Source organism: Leopardus geoffroyi, chromosome A2, assembly GCF_018350155.1.
Source record: "Leopardus geoffroyi isolate Oge1 chromosome A2, O.geoffroyi_Oge1_pat1.0, whole genome shotgun sequence".
Lineage (NCBI taxonomy): Eukaryota > Metazoa > Chordata > Mammalia > Carnivora > Felidae > Leopardus > Leopardus geoffroyi.
The window spans coordinates 8,218,654-8,239,672 of NC_059331.1; the positions used below are offsets into that span (position 1 = coordinate 8,218,654).

A 21,019-nucleotide genomic window follows, 5' to 3' on the forward strand; every position below is an offset into this window, starting at 1 on the left:
GGGCCCGGGCGCGGCGGCGGCGGCGGCGGCGGCGGCGGGGCCTGGAGCCGGATCTAAGATGGCAGCGGCGGCGGCGGCGGCGGGGCCGGGCGCGGGCGGTGCGGGGACGGTGGTCCCGAGTGGCGCGGGGCCCTGCGCGGCCGTGTCCGTGTTCCCCGGCGCCCGCCTCCTCACCATCGGCGACGCGAACGGCGAGATCCAGCGGCACGCGGAGCAGCAGGCGCTGCGCCTCGAGGTGCGCGCCGGCCCGGACGCGGCGGGCATCGCCCTCTACAGCCGTGAGTGCGGGGCCCCGGGGCTGGGCCGCGCGCCGGGGCTGCCCACGAGGCCGGCCGGGCGGGGGACCGGGGCGGGAGGGACGCGGCGCGGGGCCCGGGGCCCCGAGGGTGAGGGGCCCTGAAACGTGGGGGCCTGGTGTGAGGTCCGTGGCGCCGGGCCGAGGGAGATGGGAGTGGGGGCCCCCGAGTCAGGCGAGAGGAGGAACGATGTCAAGGGGCAGAGAGAAAAGAGGGCGTGCGTGGTGGCCAGAGGTGAGGTGCCCGGAGTACGGTGGGAAGCGGGAAATGGGGGAGTGAGGGCCCTGAGATTGGGAGGGGGTGGGCAGGAAGCGGGGGGCCGAGCGGGTAAGGTGAATTCGTAGCATGCTGGGGGTGTGGGGGCTGGGTGGGAGGAAAGGGGGCCTGGGGTGTGGGAGAGGTGGGAGTCCCCGGGGGCGGGTGTGGCCGCCCTAGGGGAAGGAGGGAGGGGTGTGGGCAGCCTTTGGCCATCTCTCGGGACTCCCTGGACTGCTAAGGACAGTTGGAAAGCGGTGCCCGGCCTGGGGCGGCCTGGAGGACCCGGTTCCACCCATCGGGAGCCTTTTGGCGTTCTGGACCCCCGTGTGGGAAACTTCTAGACCTGGGGAGAGGGCCCATGCCGGGGTGGTGCGAGCCACTGGATGTGCTCTTGGTGGAAACGTGGAAGGGTAGGGCCCCTTCTTGATGTCCGGCTCCGAAGTAAGAGGTAACACAGCCTCCTCCCTCGTCGCGGTCCTCGGGTCTTTCTTTTTGGGGATGTGAGAAGCTGGTAACATTTTCAGAAGCTAGTTTCAAAAACTGACATTTCAGTGGAAAAAAAAAAAAATCACAAATGTGTTTGCCAAGGCCCCGGAGTCTTTGTGGTTCATCCTTTTTCTTTCTGTTACTCTTTTTTATCTGTTCTCTTTGATTCCTGATTGCTTGTTCACATTTTGCTATTCTGTTTCATTCAGCTTTGTCTCGGGTTTTCTCGTGGTGATGCTCGGGGAGCCACTTAGGAGGCCTCTCCTGGCTTTTGGCCTGTGTGAATTTTTTGCCACTTTGGGAAGGGGGTGATCCAGAGGAAAGCGCATAGAGCAGGTGGTTCACACAGGGTTCTTCCTGCACCTCTATCCGGAAAACCCAAACTTATGCCTACCTCCCAAGTGTCACACCTCTTTTTTGCTGGGGCAGAGCTGGGTTTTCTGGGACCAGCTGAGAGGAGAGGGGAGAAAGGTATCCTGGTGGGCATCAGAGCTCAGGACAGGTGCTTATGCTCTCCATCTTAAACTCAGCAGGATCCCCCAGATCGTGAGCATGATCATTTATTTGGCGGGTATTAATAAAGAATAAAGATGAGCAGAGGTACCTGGGTGGCTCAGTCGGTTAAGCGTCTGACTTCAGCTCAGGTCATGATCTCACGGTTCGTGGGTTCGAGCCCCGCACAGGGCTCGCTGCTATTGGCGGGGAGCCTGCTTCGCATCCTCTGTCTCCCCCCCTCTCTGCCCCTCCTCCTCTCATGCGCCTTGTACCCCCCTTAAAAATAAATAAAACATTTTTTAACAAATGGGAAAAAAAAAAGAATAAAGATGAGCAGCATTTCTCAAACTAGGATCCTAAGGCTACTCCTCAAGCAGTTCCAGGCGAGTTGGGTTTTTCTTTTGTAAATAACGTCTTTTGATTTTTGAACAGCTTTTGATTTATAGAATTATTGGGAGCATACTACAGAGGGTCCTCGTATACTCCACACGTGGTGTCTCCTAAGCTCAGCACCTTCCTCCAGGAGGGTTTTTACATTTTATGTTTTTGTTGTGAGGGTGATCTTGACGTTGTTACTAGTTATAAAGATAACATCCTCTTTGAGGGGTAATTCCTAACGGAAGCATTTGTAAAGAGGAGAAAGTCCACGTTTCTCAGATTGAGATCCTTAGTCGGGGATGATCCAGTCTCGCGGGGTCTGAGACAACTTTTTCCTCATTATGTTTAAGTCACATTGATGAATGGGGCTGAGAACGTGGATTCTGGAGTCAGCTGAACCGGGTCGTGTTAATTCCTCAGGGCTGCCATGACCAACTTTCTTTTTTTCCCCTAAGTTTATTTATTTATTTTGAGAGAGAGAGAAAGAGCGCATGCATAAGTGGGGGAGAGACAGAGAGAATCCCAAGCAGAGTCAGCGTGGAGCCCGATGCAGGGCTCTAGCCCACGAACCTCGAATCGTGACCCGAGCCGAAGTCAGACGCTTAACTAACTGAGCCACCCCGGTGCCCCTGCCGTGACCAACTTGGTGGCTTAAAACAAAAGGAACGTGTTCTTGTACAGTTCACGGCCAGAGGTGTGAAATGAAGGTGTTGGTAGGGCCACACTCCTTCTAGAGGCCCTGGAGGAGGATTTCTTCTTACCCCTAACAGCTTCCTCTGGGGCCAGGCCTTGCTTGGCTTGTGTCAATAGAACTCCAGGCTCTGCGTCTGTCTTCACATGGCCTCACCCCTGTGTCTCTGCGTCTTTTCCTATAAGGACACCTGTCATTGGATTTAAGGCTCACCCTATACCCAGAATGATTTTACTTTAATTACATCTGCAAAGACCCTTTCTCCCAGATATGCCACATTCTCAGGTCAGGGAGTTAGGCCTTGGACATATTATTTTAGGGTCTACTACGAGGACTAGATTGGTGCCCTGCCGGTGTGGGTGAGTCTCTGTACCTTGGTTTCCTTATTGGTAGAATGGGGGCAGTGGCGGGCCTTTGTGGCCCATAGTGTGTTTGCTCCATAAACTAGCACTTCTGTGGTGGTAGCACCTGCTCCCATCACAGGCTGGGGCCAGCGATGACCTCAGAGTTGGCTGGGTTACTGCTCTGGGTGAGGCAGCACTGGTTCCTGAGCAGGCGTGGAGAGCGGGGTCCACGGGGAGGGATTGCCCTGGAGTGTGCCGGTGGGGTGCAGAGTACCAGGCTGAGTTGTGGGGGCTGCGCTCCGCCTCTGGATCTGACAGCCGGCCCGGCCTGCCGGGTGGAGCCCAGCCGCCAGCGTCCTGGAGAAAGTCAGAGATGGTCCAGCCGCTGCATGTGCGGGGATGTGGCGGCTCCGGGGACCTGGGGCCCACTAGGACCTTTAGGCCTTTTCTTGGGATGAACTTGCTTTCCTGGCCTCAGCATTTTCCAATCTGGGCCCTTCTGGGACCTGACTGCTTTGGCCAGTTGAGAAGGTATCCGGAGCCCTGTTCTGCTCACCTGTCCTTCATGAGGCAGGGTCCTGTCAGCTGTGTGTGATTCCAGAACCCCGTCCCCGCTCCGGGATTCCAATCTGTGTGCGGGTACGGACAGGGAGGTCGGCCAAGACCCGAATCTCCCCGTGTGTCCCGTGGGAGGCGAGCCAGAGGTGTGCTTGGGTGCTGGCGGGGGTTCTGAATGTGGAGTCTCACTCGTGTGGGTCACCAGCTGTGCGGCCTTAAGCCATTTCACCTCCTCTGAGCTTGTTGCCTCACCTCTAGCAGCACTTACCTGGACACAGCCTCAGTTTCCTCTTCTGCAATGGGAATAATACCACTTGGGGCCTGGAAATGGGGGTGAAGTGGACAATGGGGATGTGGAACTAAATGTTTCAGTAGATGTTATTTTAAAGTTTTTTAACGTTTATTTTTGAGCGAGAGAGAGTGAGCGAGCACACAGGCAGGGGAGGAGCAGAGAGAGAGAGGGAGACACAGAATCTGAAGCAGGCTCCAAGCTCCAAGCTGTTGGCACAGAGCCCATTGTGGGGCTCGAACTCACGAACTGTGAGATCACGACCTGGGCTGAAGTCAAACGCTTAACCAACAGAGCCACCCAGGTGCCCCAATATTTCTGTAGATATTGTTGACGGTGTTGTTACCGGCATGGAGGCATGAAGATCTGGGTTTTCTAGGAGGGAGCCCCTTACGCTGCAGGGCTGTCCAGCTGTCTTGCACCACCAGCAGGTGGGGGAGGGACCCTTGGGCCACGACTTCTGCCCCAGGCAGTGGGGCTGGGAGATGGGTGTGGGTAGCGGACACACAGCCCTGTCCCTTGACATCTGCGCCCTCCCCAGGGAGAAAGATGGCAGCCGCAGAAGGCCCTGTCCCAGTCGCCCTGCCGTGAACGACCACCCTCCCACCGCTTCTTGCCATCCGAAGTCACCCTGGCCCGTATCCATGGCATTGGCTACCAAATGGCAGCTACCAAAACCAGGCCGTCTTCCCTGGGCAGAGGTGCAGACTTCCCGGGCCTTGAGGAAGCTTTGGCACGGCCTCTGGAGTTCTCGGACGCAGGGAGCCCTCCCTTTGAAAGGAGGCAGCCTCTCGGGAAGCCCGTGGTGGGGCAGCCAAGGTGGGGAGCGGAACAGATTCTCGGTTCCTCAGGCCCACGGTGTCCTTTCTGGAGATGACTGTGTCACTTTTCTTTCTTGGTCAGCGCGAGTCACTTTGCCCGGTTCTGTGGACTCTCCCCGCCCCCTGGCTCTGACAGGGGCTAAACTTCAGTTTGGCCGGGGGGGGGGGGGGCACGCCAGGGTGCGGAAACCCCAGAGAAAAACCCTTTGTAGAAGCAAGGTGAAGAACGGCCAGCTGCCGCAGAATCAGGACCTCTTCTGATTTCCTCCGGTCACGGTTCTGGGAGCCCCCTGGCGGCTGGGGGAGGGGTAGAGGGTACAGAAGAGTTTGTCACGTGCCCAGGCTTTAGGGCATTCAAAGTCAAGCTGGGGCGACAACCCAGAAGGTTAGTAACGCCGGAAGGGCATTCACATTGCGGTGGTGCCCATAAGTTGCTGCTGCCCGGTGTCATTTTTATTGAGCATTTACTGTGTACCAGGCTCTGCATAAAATGTTTGACCTTGAGAGCAACTGGGGAAAGGATAATAATACGCATTAGGGTCTGTGAGCCAGATAGGGCCTGTCGCCTTTTTTCAAACAGCTAAAGGGAGCCTTGTACATCTTTGAAAGTTTTATTAGAAAAACCCAACAGCTGAAGTAAGAATATTTAACCGATGCTCGTGTGTCTTGCAAAAACTAAAATACTTATTTGGAAGCCTGTGGACCCCGGGGATAAGTGAAGGGAGTGGGAGGGGGGAGGGGGTGCTGGGGGAACTCGGCCCCAGCCAGGGCTGCCAGATCTGCCACAGCTTTTAAGAGAAACCAAAAAGCCTTTCTTTGTGTGCGTCTGTTTATTTTGACTGTGAAGTATCCTGATTGCTCAGGCCGGATAGAGGACATTTTCTGGACCGTGTGGGCCAGGTAACCTGACAGGTGTGGCCCTGGCTGTGTGTTACCACTTAGAATAGTCCTGGGAGGTCAGGGACACCGTTCCCATCTTATTGGTGGAAAAACAGAGGTGAGAGGGCTCGACCGACCGAGGTGACATGGCTGGAGGGCAGGAGAGCTGGCTTTCAAATTCACCTCTGTTGCACCTGCTGTTTTACGGCAGAGTGGTTCAGTGAGAAAAGGGGGTCAGGATTCAGGTTTGTTCAGGCATAACAGAGATCCAGGGTGGCAGCGGCTCAAACAACATGGCATTTTATTTATTGTGCTTCACGCTAAAGTCTGGAGGGTGGGCGACCAGGGCTGGCGTGGAGGCTTTGCTTCAGGAAGGCCTTGGACCCAGGTCCTTCCAGCTGACCCCCCTCCACCATCCCTGGGGTGAGGTCCTGCCATCGTGGATCAACATGGCAGCTGGAGTCCAGCTGCTACCCCGGTTTCCAGACAGCGGGATAAAGGAAGGGACAAAGGTGGGCCAGGTGTCCGTTAAGGACAGTTTCCACAAGCTGGCTGTGACGCTTCTGTTTTCATTGTTGGCTGGGAGGCAGTTGCAGAGGCACCACTAGCTGCAAGGGAGGCTGGGAAATGTAGTCTTTGAGCCATCAGCTCAGCAAATTTCAGGGTGTCTCTTTCTGTAGAAGAAAGGAAGGACAGAACAGAGACTGGGAGACGGTCAGGCAGTCACCTTGGCCACAGTAGGTAGGATGTGGACGTAGCCAATGTTGGGAAGGATATTCCTGGCTTGTGGAGTCCTCAAGGTGGGGGGTGGGGGCAGCAGCCTGGTGTGGGGCAGAGGGGTCTCTGCAGGAGCTAAAGGGAGGGTAACAAGGTTAGGTCAGGCCCAAGTCACGTCTTACAAACGACAGGACCTTTTCCTGTGATCAGGAGCCGCCCATTTTCCACACAGGCCCACACGATAAGATGTTATTTCTGAAGCAGCGGGTTACAGTGTAGATGGGAGCAGGGAGTGAGGGGCCCGTGGAAGCTTCCAGACTAGAGAATGCAACAGGAATGTAACCGAATAGTTTCACCTTAACCTGCCCCAGGAGTGTGTCAGAGGTCCAGAAGTTGTGTTCTGGAACAAAAGGTGAACTCTGCCCAGGGCAAAGGCCATGACCCATCGCCAGGGGGTTGTGACCGACCTGCCCTCAGGTTTGCTTCACCATGTGGTTAAAATAAAAGTAGACTCTGGGTATCGTATTAATTGTGCGATTGTGCATCACAGTCTGACTTTTTACTTCTGAAAACCTAGAAGGGCTGGCAGCCCTGGGCTTACAAGCCCCGAGGCTGAGCTGGGTAGCAATGCCCCCTCTGGAACTTGCCAGAAGTCCGCTCCTGGCTCGTCACCGCCCCGGCACAGAAGCTTCGTGGTCCTTCCACTTGCAGTGGATCGTGTCTTAAAATAGGCATTTCTCTGAACCCGGGTTGCCATTGGGTGTGGGAAGACGTCCCTTCCCTTCAGCCGGCACCCTCTTTCGGCTCCTGGCCTCTCCCTCTGGGCACCTGAGTTTGAGCCCCACGGAGGTGGGGCTGTTACCTCCGGTCCTAAGCTGATCTGGCCTCAGGTCCTAGATCCCACCCCCCCCTTCTTGCCCCCCTTCGCCTTCTCTACCCGCACCCGTGCAGGCCCAAAGCGCGCTGCATTGGCAGTTTGGAAACCCAGGAGTTCCGAAAGCCAGCTTGCCGCTCCTTTGACAGCAAAACCAACCTGGCCCGAACACTTCACGTTGGCAGAATCCCACCTGAGTTGCCACGTGGGCCTTTTCTAATCTGCTCATCCGATTTACTCTGACTTTTCATGCCTTTCGGGGTGGTTGGGGCCCGTCACGATCGGAGGTCACAGGTGCAGAATGGCCGGCGCCATGAGTGGCACCTGGCAAGCGAGCGCCGAGGCCACCCGTGGGGGACCTTTGGACGGGAGCATGGCGAGAACTCACGGGTCATCTGAGGTGCCAAGCCTCGGACCGGGTCGGATTTAGCAGAGTGGGAGAGGCTTGGGAACCTTCGTGGCATGTGCTGTGTTCCTTTCCTGGGGAGCTCACTCTGTGTTTGGGATCTGCTCCCCAACTGGGGAGATGGTGAATTTGCCAGGACAAGTGGGGAAAGATACACCCACCCCAGAGGAGGAGGAATGGAGGGTTCAGACCTGGGACAGACTTGCTCCCGGTGGAGAGTGGAGGCTGGGAGGGGCTTCCTCAGGTGGCTCCGAGAGGGGTCTTTTCATCTGGAGTCCTCGATGGCCCTCCGGGGTCCTATGATGTCCTGAAATTGTATGCGGTTTTGCATAAGGGTAGAGGGACAAGAGTCACTAGCTGTGACCTTGAATGAGCCTCCTTGAGAAAAAGGAAAAAGGGTGACAGCGGCATGTCTCTTGAGGGAACGCATGTAAAGTTCCTTGTTGTGTGTGTACCCAGTAAACTGTGGCCATGGCATTGCCGTTGGTTTTCTGTGTGTCTTTCTGGGGAAAGGCTCCCCGCTTTCGATGCCCCCTGCGAGGGATCTGTGACACAGGAAAGGCTGACCATCGCTGGAGGACAGTGGCAGATTGGGGAGTGAATGGATGTCTCTGGCTTCTGAGGAATGGGGGTGGCCAGTGGGAGAGAGGCAGGCGCCCTGCTCTCATCCGGCAGGAATAAGAGGTCAGCGATGTCTGTCGGAGTCACTGTATTTCTGGTCAGGAGGGGCAGCCCCCTTGAAGCTGGGGGAGGGGACCCAGCCAGATGGCAGGTGGTGGGGGCTGGATGGTGGAGTCTCCAGGAGAGGGGAGGGTGGGAGGGCTGACCTCACCCAGGCCCTCTGGGCCTACCAACAGTTCTTTGAAGATGGAGAGACCTGACTTTCCATCCTCCAACCACAAACGTACTGCGGGGGACTTGGTGTCTTTTTATTGCGGTGGTTACCTTTCGTCTGTCTACCTTTAAACAGCTAGCAAAACTTTTCTGAGCGTCTGCTCCGTGTCAGTTACTGTTTTAGGAGCTGGGGATACAGTGACGCCCAAGATAAGCACGCAGTCCCACATTTGCCGACCGGGGGGTTGTGTGACAGGCTCTGAGCCAGCCGTCGCCTAGACCTGCCGTGCTTAGTGGTCAGGGTCCTGCCGAAGAAAGTGAACAGAGCAGAGGTCTGAAAATGCTGGGGAGGGCAAGGGGGGAGGTGGGGTCATCAGGGCCCAGCAGGGCTCCTGCTCAGGGCGCTAGAGCTCCTGGGACAAGAACAGGTGAGACGGAAGGAGGGCATGGTGGGGCCTAGTCCTGGCTGCCCGCCTCGGCGGGTATGACCTCTCTGTGCCTCTGTTTCCTCGCCTGGAAAATGGGGATCCTGATGGCACCTACCTCGGAGGGTTGCTGGGAACTGAGAGCTCATACAAGTGTTTACAATCACGTCTGCTGCCCGGCAGGCGGGAGTTGAGTGAGCTGTGGGCCTGGTATAGCCAAGGGCAGCCAGCCCCCAGTGTGGCTGGAGTGGGATGTGCAGGGGGGAGGGGAGGCCTCACAAGGGGATCTGTGGCGTTTATGCCAAGAGTGTTGGGGGAGGGAGGTGACACCTGTGGTTGTGTCTGGGCTCAAGCCCGGTCTGTCCCCTGCCCTTTCCTAGCAGGGTGATGCCTGGCGAATGACTCAGTCGCCTGAATCTCAGCTTCCTTGTCGGTGGGGAGGCTTCACTGAAGGGTGTAGCTGGTGGCAGGTGGCCTAGTGGAGGTGGCCATCTGTGCCCGGACAGTAGGCACAGCCCTGCTCAAGCAGACACGATCCCCACCCTGGCGTACTCCCAGTCTCGGGGAGCCAAAAGTAGCAAAACCCCGTCTCCCAGCTGCGGGAGACGTGGCCCAGGAGTCGCCTGAAGAGAGTGGCATCCGAGGAGCTAAGCGTGGGGGCAGGAGGCCCCTGGTCTGACAGGGTGGCGGTGGGGGCGGGGGGCAGTGGCTCTGCTGGGGTGGGGTCTGCGGCATCTCTGGGCCAGCCCTGCTGCTCTCCTGGGTCCCTGACTCTGCATTCCCTGGTTGGAATGCACGTTCTCCCTCCTCCCTCCTGGACGAGGCAGCCCTCTCTGGGTCGGTCGGAAGCTGCTGGAGGCCATGATTAGCATAGGCTGTGTAGCCTTACCTTGATTTGACCTTGTGACTCTGTCCCAGGTGATCTCTGTTTCGCTTCCATCTCCTCCTGGAAGATGCAGGGCAGTGAGAGGGTTGGTGTCAGCCCAGCGCACCTGGCAGGTGAATCACACACAGGTACAGGTCATTGGTCTAAACGTGCTGTGTTGTCGGGAAGGGATGATGTACCCCAGGTGTGGGCAGCCAGGTGCTCGCGATCATAAAGCCCTGACAGGTGGGGCTGGGAGGGGCACTCGGTGGCCTTGAGATCCTGCCCGGCCCCTCCCGGTGCCTCATGACTCAGGAGGGAGCCCCTGCCCCTCGGTGCGTTCACCCTCCCGCTTTCTCCCTTCGGGGACTAGCTCCGGAGGATTCGGGACTCAGGGTCGCAGGCACGGTGCTGGGTGGGGCCGTTGGCACCCGCCACACTCGCCCGGAGAAACCACGTCACCTGTCCCCGCGCTTGTACAGAGTACACAGCTCTGACTTTTGGTTGAAGAATCTGGAGTTCCCGACTTTCCCTGCCCCCACTCCCTTTGTTTCCCGAAAACCAGTTCTATGAAGGAAATTGAGACCAGGCTTCCCCCAGGCCTGCAGGGGTTGGATGGGGAGACTCTGTGCCCTCGTGTTTTTCTTTAGATGACTTATTTATTTTAATTGCTGTTCAGTCAACACCCCCCGATGCCCGGGCTTTCAGTCCTGTCCGGTACATTTGACAGTTGTGTCCACCCACGAAACTGCCACCCAAAGCCAGACCTAGAACTTGTCCCCCAGCCTCTGGGTGCTTTTTGTTCTGTCAGGCGGGGCATTCTTGGAAACAAGTCCAGGCTGGTTTGGGGGAAGGGGCTCTGCCTCCTCCCCACCCCCACTCCTTGCACCGAGAGAGGGAACCCCCTTTTATTCCCTCTTTTTGTGTCTTTCAAGCGATTCATCACCCACAGCTTTGGCAAGAACGGGTCTGGGCTGTTTTTCTTTAAGATTGTTGGCGGATTTGCCTCCCCGCTAATTGTGTTCGTGTGGCTGGGGTTCATGTTCGCTGGGTACGTTATACATGTCAGAGCGGAATGGTTTCAGGGGTGGAAACCTGCCTGACCACACGGGCAGGGGTGAGGTTCCAGGCGAGGACAGCGGAGGGGGCCTGGGCAGATGGGTGCTCTGATGAGAAAGGGGTGCTCTTGTGATCCCCTCCAGGGGGCACGTGAGTAAGTAATCAAAGACACACTGAGGGGGGGAGGGTCTCTTATAGACCCAAGAGGGACATTCCAGAAAATTGGCCACATTCTCCCTTGAGCCTGAGGGGAAGGCGGCGGCCAGCTGGTTTCCAGACCTGTGCCATGTGCCCTGGAGGCCTCTCCACGGAGCCCGGAGCCCGGCTCTGCCCTGAGCCCTCTGTGTGACCAGAGGTTGGAATCCCGAGTGTTAGCTGGGCCCCCCAGGGGGCAAACATGGACAGGATGCCTGGCTCTGTCTCCCCCTACCTCCTCTGCCCCCATGCGCTGCTTATCTTGTCTGCTGAGCGCCAGCACGAACATGTGCCAGGCGGGCACCGAGCCAGGCACTTTACGTTCATTGATTGTCCCAACCATCAGAACAGCCCCGAAGGGCCGGCCGGCCGCTGTGGCCACTTGGCACAAGGGTGCTGGCTGGAGGCGTGAGTAGGGGTGAAACCAGCCCATTCTCTGCTCCCCGAGCCACGCATGCTCTGCAGGGAGCCACAGAAGCCACAGCCCCTTCCTCTGGTTTATAAACGAGGAAACTGAGGCATTCGATGGCAGGTAGCGGCCGGGACGCCAACCCATGTTTGGCTCTGGCGCCTCCACTTAGCCGTGTCACCTTTCAGGCGCTGGTGACAAGTCCGTGAAGGAGATTTAACGCCTTGTGGTGGAGGCGCCCCTCTGCCCCTTTGTCCTTGTCCTGTGTCAGAGAAGTGGCCCCGGAGGCCTCTTCTGGAGCCAGCCTCATTGCTGAGTCCGTTATGGGGTGAGGCAGCCTCTGTCCCCCTTCGCCTGTGCACATCTGGAGTCACATCTGGTGAGGCAGCCTGAGGGCAAGGGGGTGCATGCAGGGTCCTCCAGATTCTCATCCTGGACTCTGTGCGCCTGGCAGTGGGCCAGAGGGGCTCCCTGAGTCCCGGGTGCCTGGCGGACACCCTCCAAGCAGTGGCGAGCCCTGCTTCACCTCTGGGCCAGTGGTCAGGCTTCCCTTCCAAGCTGGGCCTGAGATGGACCGCAAGTTACTCAGCCCCTGGGCTGCAGCTTCCTCTGTCATTTTCTACTGAGGCTGCCCCTGCCCCGTCCTCCTGCCTCTTCCTGTTTGGCCTTTCTGGAGCCACCCCAGTCTGCTGGTTGAGGCCCCTCAGCTGGCCCCGGGGCAGAACCCCCAGAAACCATATTCGCATTCCTCAGCTGTGACTGGCTCCGCTTCCTGTGCCGGGGCCACAGTGTGCGATGCACTCACCACTTAGGGGTCGGGCTCCCGCACAGCCCGGGGTCCTCCTGCTGCCCCTTGACGCGCCTTGTTCCAGCCCTACCTTCCAGGCCTCCCTATGTGTCCCCTGCGTAAGGGCCTCCGCTGCCCACCTCGGTCCCCAGAGAGCACTGCCCGCCCAGCTGCTGCTGTCGTGGGTGGTGGAGCCCCGTAGTGACCCTCACAGTCCTGGGGGACAAGCTCCATCGCCTCCCCATAGTGGAGGCTCGGCAGGGGTGGCACCTGTCGTCAGCCAGACAGACCCAGTTCTGCCAGGGCCCAGAGTCCACGTCCTTGCCCGTGGATGCTGGGGTGGGGGTTGGCTCTTTCACAAGATGCTGAGTCCCCAGGCCAAGCCTCCCCGAACATGTGCCTCAGTTTCCTCTCTTGAAAGGAAGGTGGTTGGGAGCAGTAACTGGGGCACCCCAAGGCGTTAGGCGCTTGCTTGCCCAGTACCGGGTAGGTCACCGCTTCGGAGTCAGGGCCAGAGAAGGGCCAGGAGGAGGAGGCCAGTGGCCCAGGGTGTGGAGCAGAGGGCTGTGGGCTCGGATGCTTTGAGCCCCCACCTCCCAATTACCCGCTAAGCCCCTGTGCTTTTAGGGGCCCGGGAACCCTGGCGCACATCTGCTGTCCCTTTTGTAGCTCACAAAGCCCCGGGCTGCGCAGCTGATTAGCATGGATGAGGGAGACCAGTGCTGATGCTCCCGCCTGTGGATGAGGGAGACATTTGCATGTAATAGCCCTGCTGACTGGTGCCCCTAGTACTTTTCTCAGAAAAGCGCGGCCCTTTCTTTGTCTGCTCCTTCTTTTCTTGGGGTTGCCCTTCTGTACACCCCACAGTTAGACTCCTCTTCAGGCTCCCCTAGACCAGTCCTGTAGGGCCTGGCGGACCCAGCCACGGGCAGGCCCTCTGAGAGGAGTCCCCTTGTCCCCTCTCACCGCACGGAGCTGTCGCTGGCTGATCCGGGAGGTTTGGCTGTCACTAGTGCAGGGCTGTGGGGGGACGGCTGGGTGCTTCCCGGGGTGCAGAGCGGCACTGCGGTGCTCCTGGTTCAGACCCAGCGGCTGCAGGGAGGCTTGTGGCCCGAAGGGGCCTGGCTTCCCCATGGGACAACAGGAAACCTCCGGGGGGAGTCCCTGCCCTCCCCCCACCCATGGTTGCCTCTCAGACCAGGAGTCTCTTCCATTCTCAGCCCTCCCCATGCTCCTCCCCAGCGTCCCGTCACCCTGTTGCTGGGTGGTTCCGGAAGTTTCCTCCTCAGGGCCCCTCCTGAAGTAGACTCACCTTTTGGATTCTTCAAGCTGCCCCGTAAATCGCCAACCTGCCACCAGTGTGAGCCTTTTCTTGCCCACAGAGGCGGCGTGCTGTTGAGTTACTGTGAATGTTGTCAGCGGAACGAAGGGTGATGCAGTAAACCTGCCTCAAGAAATAAACCGTCCCCCGTTAGTAGCTCCCCGATTTCGGCTCCTCCCGGGGACGTAACCTGGAGGGAGGGGTGCCCCGCCCATCCGGTGCTCCCGTAGAAGGGTCCCTGTGAGCAGCCCAAGGACCCCCCCCTGGAGCTTGTGCGGCCTGAAGCGAAGACAGTTCCCAGCACCGTGTGCCCCTCGTCACTCTCTCCGCCTCGGCCAGATGGCTGCTCCTGTGTCCCCCAGGAGCACCCAGCCGAGCTGGTCCGGTGGCCAGAAGGCCAGAATTCTCTCCGGGACTCCTCTCTGCTCTTTGCCTCCAGCCAGAATGCCTTGGGGACACGGCGGCCACGGTGGGTGTTTCGTGCCAGTGACCCTGTGTACACATGGGTCTTGGGCTGGACACAAAGGGGGCGGTAGTCCTTATGACAGTCCTGAGCCCTGCAGTGATTTAGCTTCCTAGACACGAAAACGGAGGCTTAGGGCCGGGGGGTGTGAGGCTCCAGGCGGCAGACAAGGCAGGTGTGATGTGCGCCGCGGTTCTGGGAAAGGTACTTCACCTTCCTGGTGCCGGGAGAAGGGCTTCCCTGCCGGCAGCTGCTGGAATGCAGGCCGGGCAGCCCCTGGCTTAAACCCGAGTCTGCAGGGCCACTGCCCCTCCTCCCTCCCTAACTGGGGTGTGAGCGAGGGCCTGCTCTGGCAGAGTCCCTCGGGGGGCCGATGCCTCCATTCCTACCTTAGAAGGACCCTTCGGTCACAGGCCCCGTTCCCACCACCCTCCTCCTCCAGCAGGCTGAGGGGCGTCGCTGTGCCGCCGGTTGCCTCTGGGGAGGACCCGGATGATTTGAGTGGCCGCCAGGCCTCCCCTGCTGTCCCGATCGCCTTTTGTCTGGTTATCTCTTGCGTACAGGGTAGAAATTCAAACCGTGCAGGAGGATGAGATGTGGAAAGTCCTTGTCTTCTTCCTGCCTGGTCCTGGCCTGTCCCCCACATCACCCGTCATCTTCCGGTGTGACCTTCCCACGTGCATTTTCAGGCACATACAGGCACGCGTGCCCAAGCGTCTCCCTGGAGCCCACTGTCCAGGAGAGGGGGTGCCGGTGCCTCCCTTCCAGAGGCGGCCACTGAGGTCACGTTATCAGTGTTTCTTTCCAGAAAAGCCCCCGGCAGACAGCACTCTTGCTCCCTCCCTCCCTCCGCCCTCAATTTTCTACCTGTGGCTCATAGATTTTACAGCTCGGTCCCCGACAGTGGTCCAGCCAGCCTGACAAGCCAGCATCCGTGGCCTGTTACTGGCTACATCTTCAGTCACTCATTCAGTGGGGATTTTGCTTTACAGCTGCTGTGGACGGTCCTGGGTCTGGGGTTGCCTTCGCAGACATTGGCAAGTGGGATTATAGGATAAGGCCCCCCAAAGGGCTGGCGGGGTGTTTCTGACAGATTGTCTTGGGAAGAGATTGGGGCTAGGGCCGCCTCAGTTGCCTGCGGGGAGGGCTGGGATTCCCCCCCAGGGCTGGGCTGGGCCAGAGGAACCCAGGGTGACCTCGTGGTCCTCAGACACCCCGGGGCTGGGCAGCTGCGTGGGGCGTCTCCCGGGACAGCACTGGAGGAGAGGGCTTAGGTTACTTGGCTGAGAGGGAGGCCAGGCCGGGTGAGGCTTCCCAGGGTTGGATTTTTTTCTGGCACCGATCTGATGGAGGGTGAAGCGGCCACTCTGGTGACTGAGCACTCCGTACACTTACTACTGTCCACGTTTTCTCACGGGATCTTCATGGCAAGTGTGGGGGGGGCGGGGGGGGTTACCTTCTTTTTATCACCATTTCCAAGATCAGGCTCCCAAGGTCGGGGGTGCAGGCAGGTGGTGCGGCCGTCTGTCAGGCCCTCTACGTGGGTCATGTCCTCTCATCCCGAGGGCTGTGTCATTATCACTTTGATGGATGAGGAGACGACGGATGAGGTCACACGGCTGGAGAACGGCACGTTTGGCCCTGAACCCTGGTCTTCCTTGGCGCTCGTCATTTTAACTACTGCCCACCTGGAGGGACCGAGAGCGACCGTTTTCCTGTCCTGGCCACAGGGGTGCACGCCACGCAGGAGCAGGGGGAAGCTTCCACCCGCCCCCCCCCCCTTTGGAAACTCGGTAAACTGCCACCAGGCCCCGCGGGGGGGACGGGAGCCCCGAGCAGAGGGTTGCTGCCCGGTGGGCTGAGGAAACCGCCTTGCCTTTTCCTCGCCGTCCCCTCCTTCCCACCTACCTTCCTTGACTGTGGAATATTTTTCTCTGGAAGGTGTACAGCCTGTGTTTTGTTTGGCGGCAGGAGGAAGACCTCACATTTGGACGAGCGATTCCACCCCCCCACCCCCCTACGCCCCAAGTCTGCCAAGATAAATAGCTTTAATTAGTCCTCATTTGGTGGCTATGATGGTTTCCCTGCTAGAGAGGCAAGGACTTGGAACGTGGCCCCTTTTCCCCCGAGCGGGTGGCTGCTTTCCTGCCTTGTCCCGCACCTCTCTGCTCTCCAGGTGGCAGCTCCCCTCCCCTTGCGTGAAGCTGGAAGGTTCCACGGGGGCAGAGTGTAACTCCAGACATTCGTCCTTGTTCCCCTGGGTCCCTCTGACCCAGGTCTGGCCAGCCTGAAGGACCCAGTGACCCTCTGCGTCTTCCATTACTGCTTGCTCCAGGGGGAAGGGGGAGGAGAGCAGGAAGGTCACTGGGCGGTTACCCAGTGCCCGGCGTCTCAGGAAGTGACCTTCCGGAGGCCACATGTGCCGTCGGGGCCTAGACATCTGGGCTGTCATGCCATCTGCTTCCTGCCCTTAGGAAAGGAGCCTGGCCTTCTGGACCCCATGCCTCTGGGCCACCCTGCAAGTCAGCACCCCTTGAGTGCCCCCTGGGTCTGGGTGTGCCAGCCACGTGCAGAGCCCAGGGCCCGTGCGTCACTGTGTGTTGGGGAGCACAGGGGCGTTAAATAAGGAGTTGCCATGTGATGGGGGCTCGTCCAAGAATTGCTGGAGGACCGCCAGGAGGAGGTGACGGGGACACAGGACAAGGGGGGGAAGGGTGTTCTGGATCTCAGGAGGCATGGAGGCCAGAGAGAAGTCTGGCCCATGGTCTAGGGGCAGCGAAGGCCCACATGGCTCGATTGGGGTCGTGGATGAGGTTACAGACATTGACAGGGGCTTGAGAGCCCCGTAAGGAGTTTGTACTTGTTCTAGAAGGCTCTGGGAAGCCATGGAGAGGCCTAAACAGGAGAACGACCACAGCCGATTGGCTCCTCATCTCGAGAGCCACTGGCTTCCCAGCCTTCCTCACCTCCTGCTTGGCCCACAGCTCCTCTAGCCCTATGTCTGTCCCCCAGCTCAGCGCTCAGTCCCTCCAGGTGCTGCCCGTGGCTGTGGGAGCAGCTGGGCCCCTGAGCCTCTCGAGACCCAAATCTGCCTGTCCAGTCTGGAGTCTGTCTCAGCGCCCTCCCTGGCCACAGCTGCACTGTCTTTGTCCCCTCATTCTCCCAGCCGGGACCCTCTGAGGAGAAGCGTGTCTGCCCTACTCTCAGTGCTGCTACCGAACGCTTCTTTTTTTTTTTCTTTTAAGGTTTATTTATTCTGAGAGAGAGAGCGCGTGTGGGTGAGGGGCAGAGAGAGGGGGAGGAGAGACCGAGGACCTCAGGCAGGCTGTGCTGTCAGCACAGAGCCCGATGCAGGGTTCAAACTCACAAACTGTGAGATCATGATCTGAGCCGAAATCAAGAGTAGGACGCTTAACCCTGATACTGAAGACTTGCCATGGATGCCTCCGCACTCCAGCTGTGGGGCTCACGATCAGCTCCGTTCTGACACTGTCTGCCTGGGGAGAGTGTCACATCCCACGGGATGGGGGCTCAGTCCCACCAGACCGTCGTCCTCCGCCCCCACTGCCAGTCACAAGTCCGGGTTGTCACCTGTGCGTCTCGCCCCCTGGCTGTAGATCTGAGTGAGGTTCCCACGACCCCCTCTTCAGGTTCGATTAATTTGCCAGAGCAGCTCACAGAGCTCAGGGGAAAACAGATCGCTCACTGGATCGGTGGCTGGTGTGAAGGATACAACCCAGGAAGAGCCCGACGGAAGGGATGCGCAGGGCAGTGTGGGGAAGGGCCGGGGCTTCCGTGCCGTCTCCAGGCGCCCCTCTCCCGGCTCCTGCATGTGTTTACCAGCCGGGAAGCTCTCCGAAGCCCGTCCTTCGGGTTTTATTTTTATGGAGACTTCATTACGCAGGCACGATTGATTAAGTCATTGGCTATTTGGAGGCTTAGGAGGGAGACTGAAAGTTCCAACTGTCTAATTACTTGGTTGGTCCCCCTGGCAACAGGGCTGCATCCTTAGGGGCTTGAAAAGTGACCTCATCGACATAAACTCGAGTGGATGAAAGGGGCTTTGAACAAAATCATGGAAGACGCCTTGTATTGTTCTCATCACTTAGGGCATTCCCAGAGTTTTAGGAGCTTTGTGCCAGATGGTTGGTTTTTGGTTTTGTTTTGTTTTGCTTTGTTTTAGTTTATTTTTGATTATTTTGAGAGAGAGCCTGCACGAGCTGGGGAGGGGCAGAGACGAAGGGAGACAGAGGAACCGAAGCGGGCTCTGCGCTGAGAGCAGAGAGCCCCCCACGCGGGGCTTGAACTCATGAACTGTGAGATCACGACGAGCTGAAGTGGGACGCTTAACCGACTGAGCCCCCCGGGCGCCCCTGCCAGGTAGCTGTTTACTGTCAATCACAGTGTCACACGCAGCCCCCTCTGCTCTCTGCCGTCCCGTGTGCCTTTCTTCCTCTTGCTGGAGGATTGGTTCCCAGTCTCCTTCCCGGCCTGGGGCCGGTGCCGTCTGTAGGCTCCCGTCGTGCCTCTGCTCCCCTGGCATCAGTGCCCATTACCTGGGGAACGTCCTCACTCTGTTCTCACCCCTTTTGGGACGGGGAGGGCATCTCCACTTCTCGATGTCCGGTGCGCAGATGAGGCAGTGGGTGGGAAGGGGGCTCGGCGCCCAGCCTCTCTGACCCGTAGTCCCGGGCACACATGCTGGATTCGTCGTCAAGTTTTATTGGCAGCCGCACTCACTCGCTCACACCAGGTCTGCGGCAGAGGGGAGTCGTAGTAGCAGAGACCACACGGCCTGCAAAGCCAAAAACATTTACTCCCTGCTCCTTCACACAGAAGGTTGGCCGTGCCTACTCCAGGAAGCACAGGGATGTCCTATGGCACATCGGTTCGGAGCCCAGACCCTGGAGCCAGTCGACTCTGCCACTCGCTTGCTGTGTGGCCTCGAGCGAGATGCTTAACCTGTCTGAGCCTTGCTTCTTCATCTGCGTGGCACGGTAGATAGCTCTGAGGGGTCCGTGGAAAATGCAGAGCGTGGCACCCGGAAAGTGTTGGTGCCGGTGACATCCCAGCCCTATCCCAGCCCTATCCCAGCCTCAGCAAGGCAGGCGCCGGGCCTGGCTCCCCATGGGAACTCGGAATTTGTGACCTGGATTTACGGGGGCCTTCCTTCCTGGGGAGCAAGATGGGGGTAGGGAGCAGGCTTCCTACCCCGGGGCTCCCTCCGGCACACCCTGAGCACGCTTGCCCTGTGCCTGTCCCTGGGTATTCTGGCCCCTCAGCCCCTGGCTCCAGAGCCTCGGCTGGACATCCTGCAGCAGGTAGGAGGTCAGTCTGCGGTGCTAGGCCGGGTCCAGGAGCAGGGCAGACACGTTCGTGGCCCGATTAATGCTCCCGAGTCCGGCTTGCTTTCCCGCACACTCCTGCGTGTAGACTCTGCCTTGAGAAAGCTTTTCTGGAGAAGACGGCCCAGTGAGGGGGCCTGTTCCCAGCTCCGCCACCTGATCATATTACTGCAGGGATGAAACCCCGGCTCTGCTGACCTCAATCGGCAGGAACCCAGCACAGCCTCCCGGCCAGCAGCCCTCTCCGTGGTCACCGCCACTTAAATCATCACGGCAGCCTGCTAAGCCCCCATCCCGCTTCCTGTCCCCCACCTCTCTCGGCCGTGTGCACACAGCCCCTGAATCCGCTGGCCGATGTGACGAGGGCAGATTGGCACTCTGGGTTGCTTTCTGGAGGCACCGCGCAGAGTTGCTCCTGTCTCTGCCATGGCTCACCCGGTGATGGCTGGATCAAGGGGTGACTTGAGAGAGAGAGACAAGCCTAGCAGGCGGTTTCCTGGTGGATGCAGCCACTCCTTGTGTGTGTGGGTGGGGCGGGGACACCTAATCGCCACTGCTGGGTCCAGGCCCTGCACCTCTTTCCTTTGGCCGGCGGGGGGGAGGGGGGGGGGGAGAAGCTTTCTTCCAGGGCCACCCCCTACTACCGTGGAGCCGGCCAGGAGGCATGGTGTGCGTTCTCAGCTCCATCTGGGCACGTGCGACCCTGGGCAGTGAGGAAGCCAGAGCCCCACGTGGGCGGCCCACTGAGCGCCACCCCACCCATGTCCTGGGGGCCCATCATCCTAGTGAGAGGAGGGGAGAGTGAGCAAAGGGGAAAAGGGGCGCGCAAAGGCCAGGAGCTGGTCCACTGGTGAATGAGGGGTACGGGTCCTGCAGGGCCTCCCAAGAGCTGGGTCTTTTAAATACATGGAAGAATATGATCCAGCTTTTTTTTTTTTTTTTTTTTTTTTTTTGATTTGTCAAATATTTACTGAACACCTCCCTCCTGTGTGCCAGGGACTGGCCTGTGGGACGGGCTGTCAGAAAAGACTGGCTCCACGGGCTGTGGTTGCCTCTGCCGTGATGGGACAGGTCGGGCTGCCCTCAGCCCGGGCTCCCTTGGCCACAGGTCCTCGTGGTTGCCTGCTGGGCGCCAGGTTGCAGGGGTGCCTGGGGCAGCTGGTCGGGTTGCCAGGCTGCTCGGTAAACAGAGGCCCTCCTTGGTATGCTTGCTGTTACCCTGGTGCGGCTGGCAGATTGGCCTTATCTCCCGCCCCAGGAGGGACATGGGTGACGGCACCGTGCCAGGGTCCCTTCCTGGGACCCACTTGCAGCCAGACCTGGGAGCCCCCCGTCTGGGGCGGCGCCTGACAGTACGATCTTCTCTCCCGCCTGTGGTCAGGAGGCTGGCCCCCGGCTCTGGAGGTGTGAGGCCGTCTGGCAGAACCCGGGCTGTGGCCCCACGAGGCCTCCAGGACCTGGGTCCACGCTCAGAGTACACAGGGTGAGAACAAGAGAGCTGGTGAACACCCATAGGCCCTTCATATCTGCATCCACGCATTGAAAAGGTTTTTCTTTTTCTACGGAGATAAAGTTCACATGATATAAAACAAACCACTTTAGGGATGCCTGGGTGGCTCAGTCAGTTAAGGGTCCGGGTCCGACTCTTGGTTTTGGCTCAGGTCATGGTCTCAGGGTTCATGAGTTCAAGCCCCACATCAGGCTCTGTGCTAACAGCGTGGAGCCTGCTTGGGATTCTCTCTCTCCCTCTCTTTCTCTGCCCTCCCCGCCACTCGTGCGTGTGCACGCTCTCTCTGTCTCAAAATAAGTAAAAAAAAAAAAAAA

At 58.9% G+C, this 21,019-nt stretch overlaps 1 protein-coding gene and 1 long non-coding RNA gene across 8 annotated transcripts in view; one reads left to right on the forward strand and one right to left on the reverse strand.

The window, feature by feature from the left end:
* The first annotated feature begins 39 nt into the window (after nt 1-39).
* CARM1 (coactivator associated arginine methyltransferase 1) overlaps nt 40-21,019 on the forward strand; it is a 39,194-nt gene continuing 18,214 nt past the window's right edge. For 3 of the 7 annotated variants that reach the window (XM_045491930.1, XM_045491932.1, XM_045491933.1), the window contains exon 1: nt 40-278. In XM_045491930.1, the coding sequence (XP_045347886.1) occupies nt 59-278 (220 nt within the window). In that variant the 5' untranslated portion in view covers nt 40-58. Of the gene's footprint in view, nt 279-430; nt 531-766; nt 1,003-21,019 lie in introns of those variants that run through there. The other 4 variants (XM_045491934.1, XM_045491936.1, XM_045491937.1 and 1 more) reach the window with 3 other exon arrangements.
* On the reverse strand, nt 5,255-15,403 carry LOC123605297. Its single transcript, XR_006715714.1, has 5 exons — nt 15,307-15,403; nt 13,379-13,510; nt 9,641-9,743; nt 7,684-7,799; nt 5,255-6,169 (listed from the first exon to the last, which is right to left on the reverse strand). It is a non-coding gene; the product is annotated as an uncharacterized LOC123605297 (long non-coding RNA).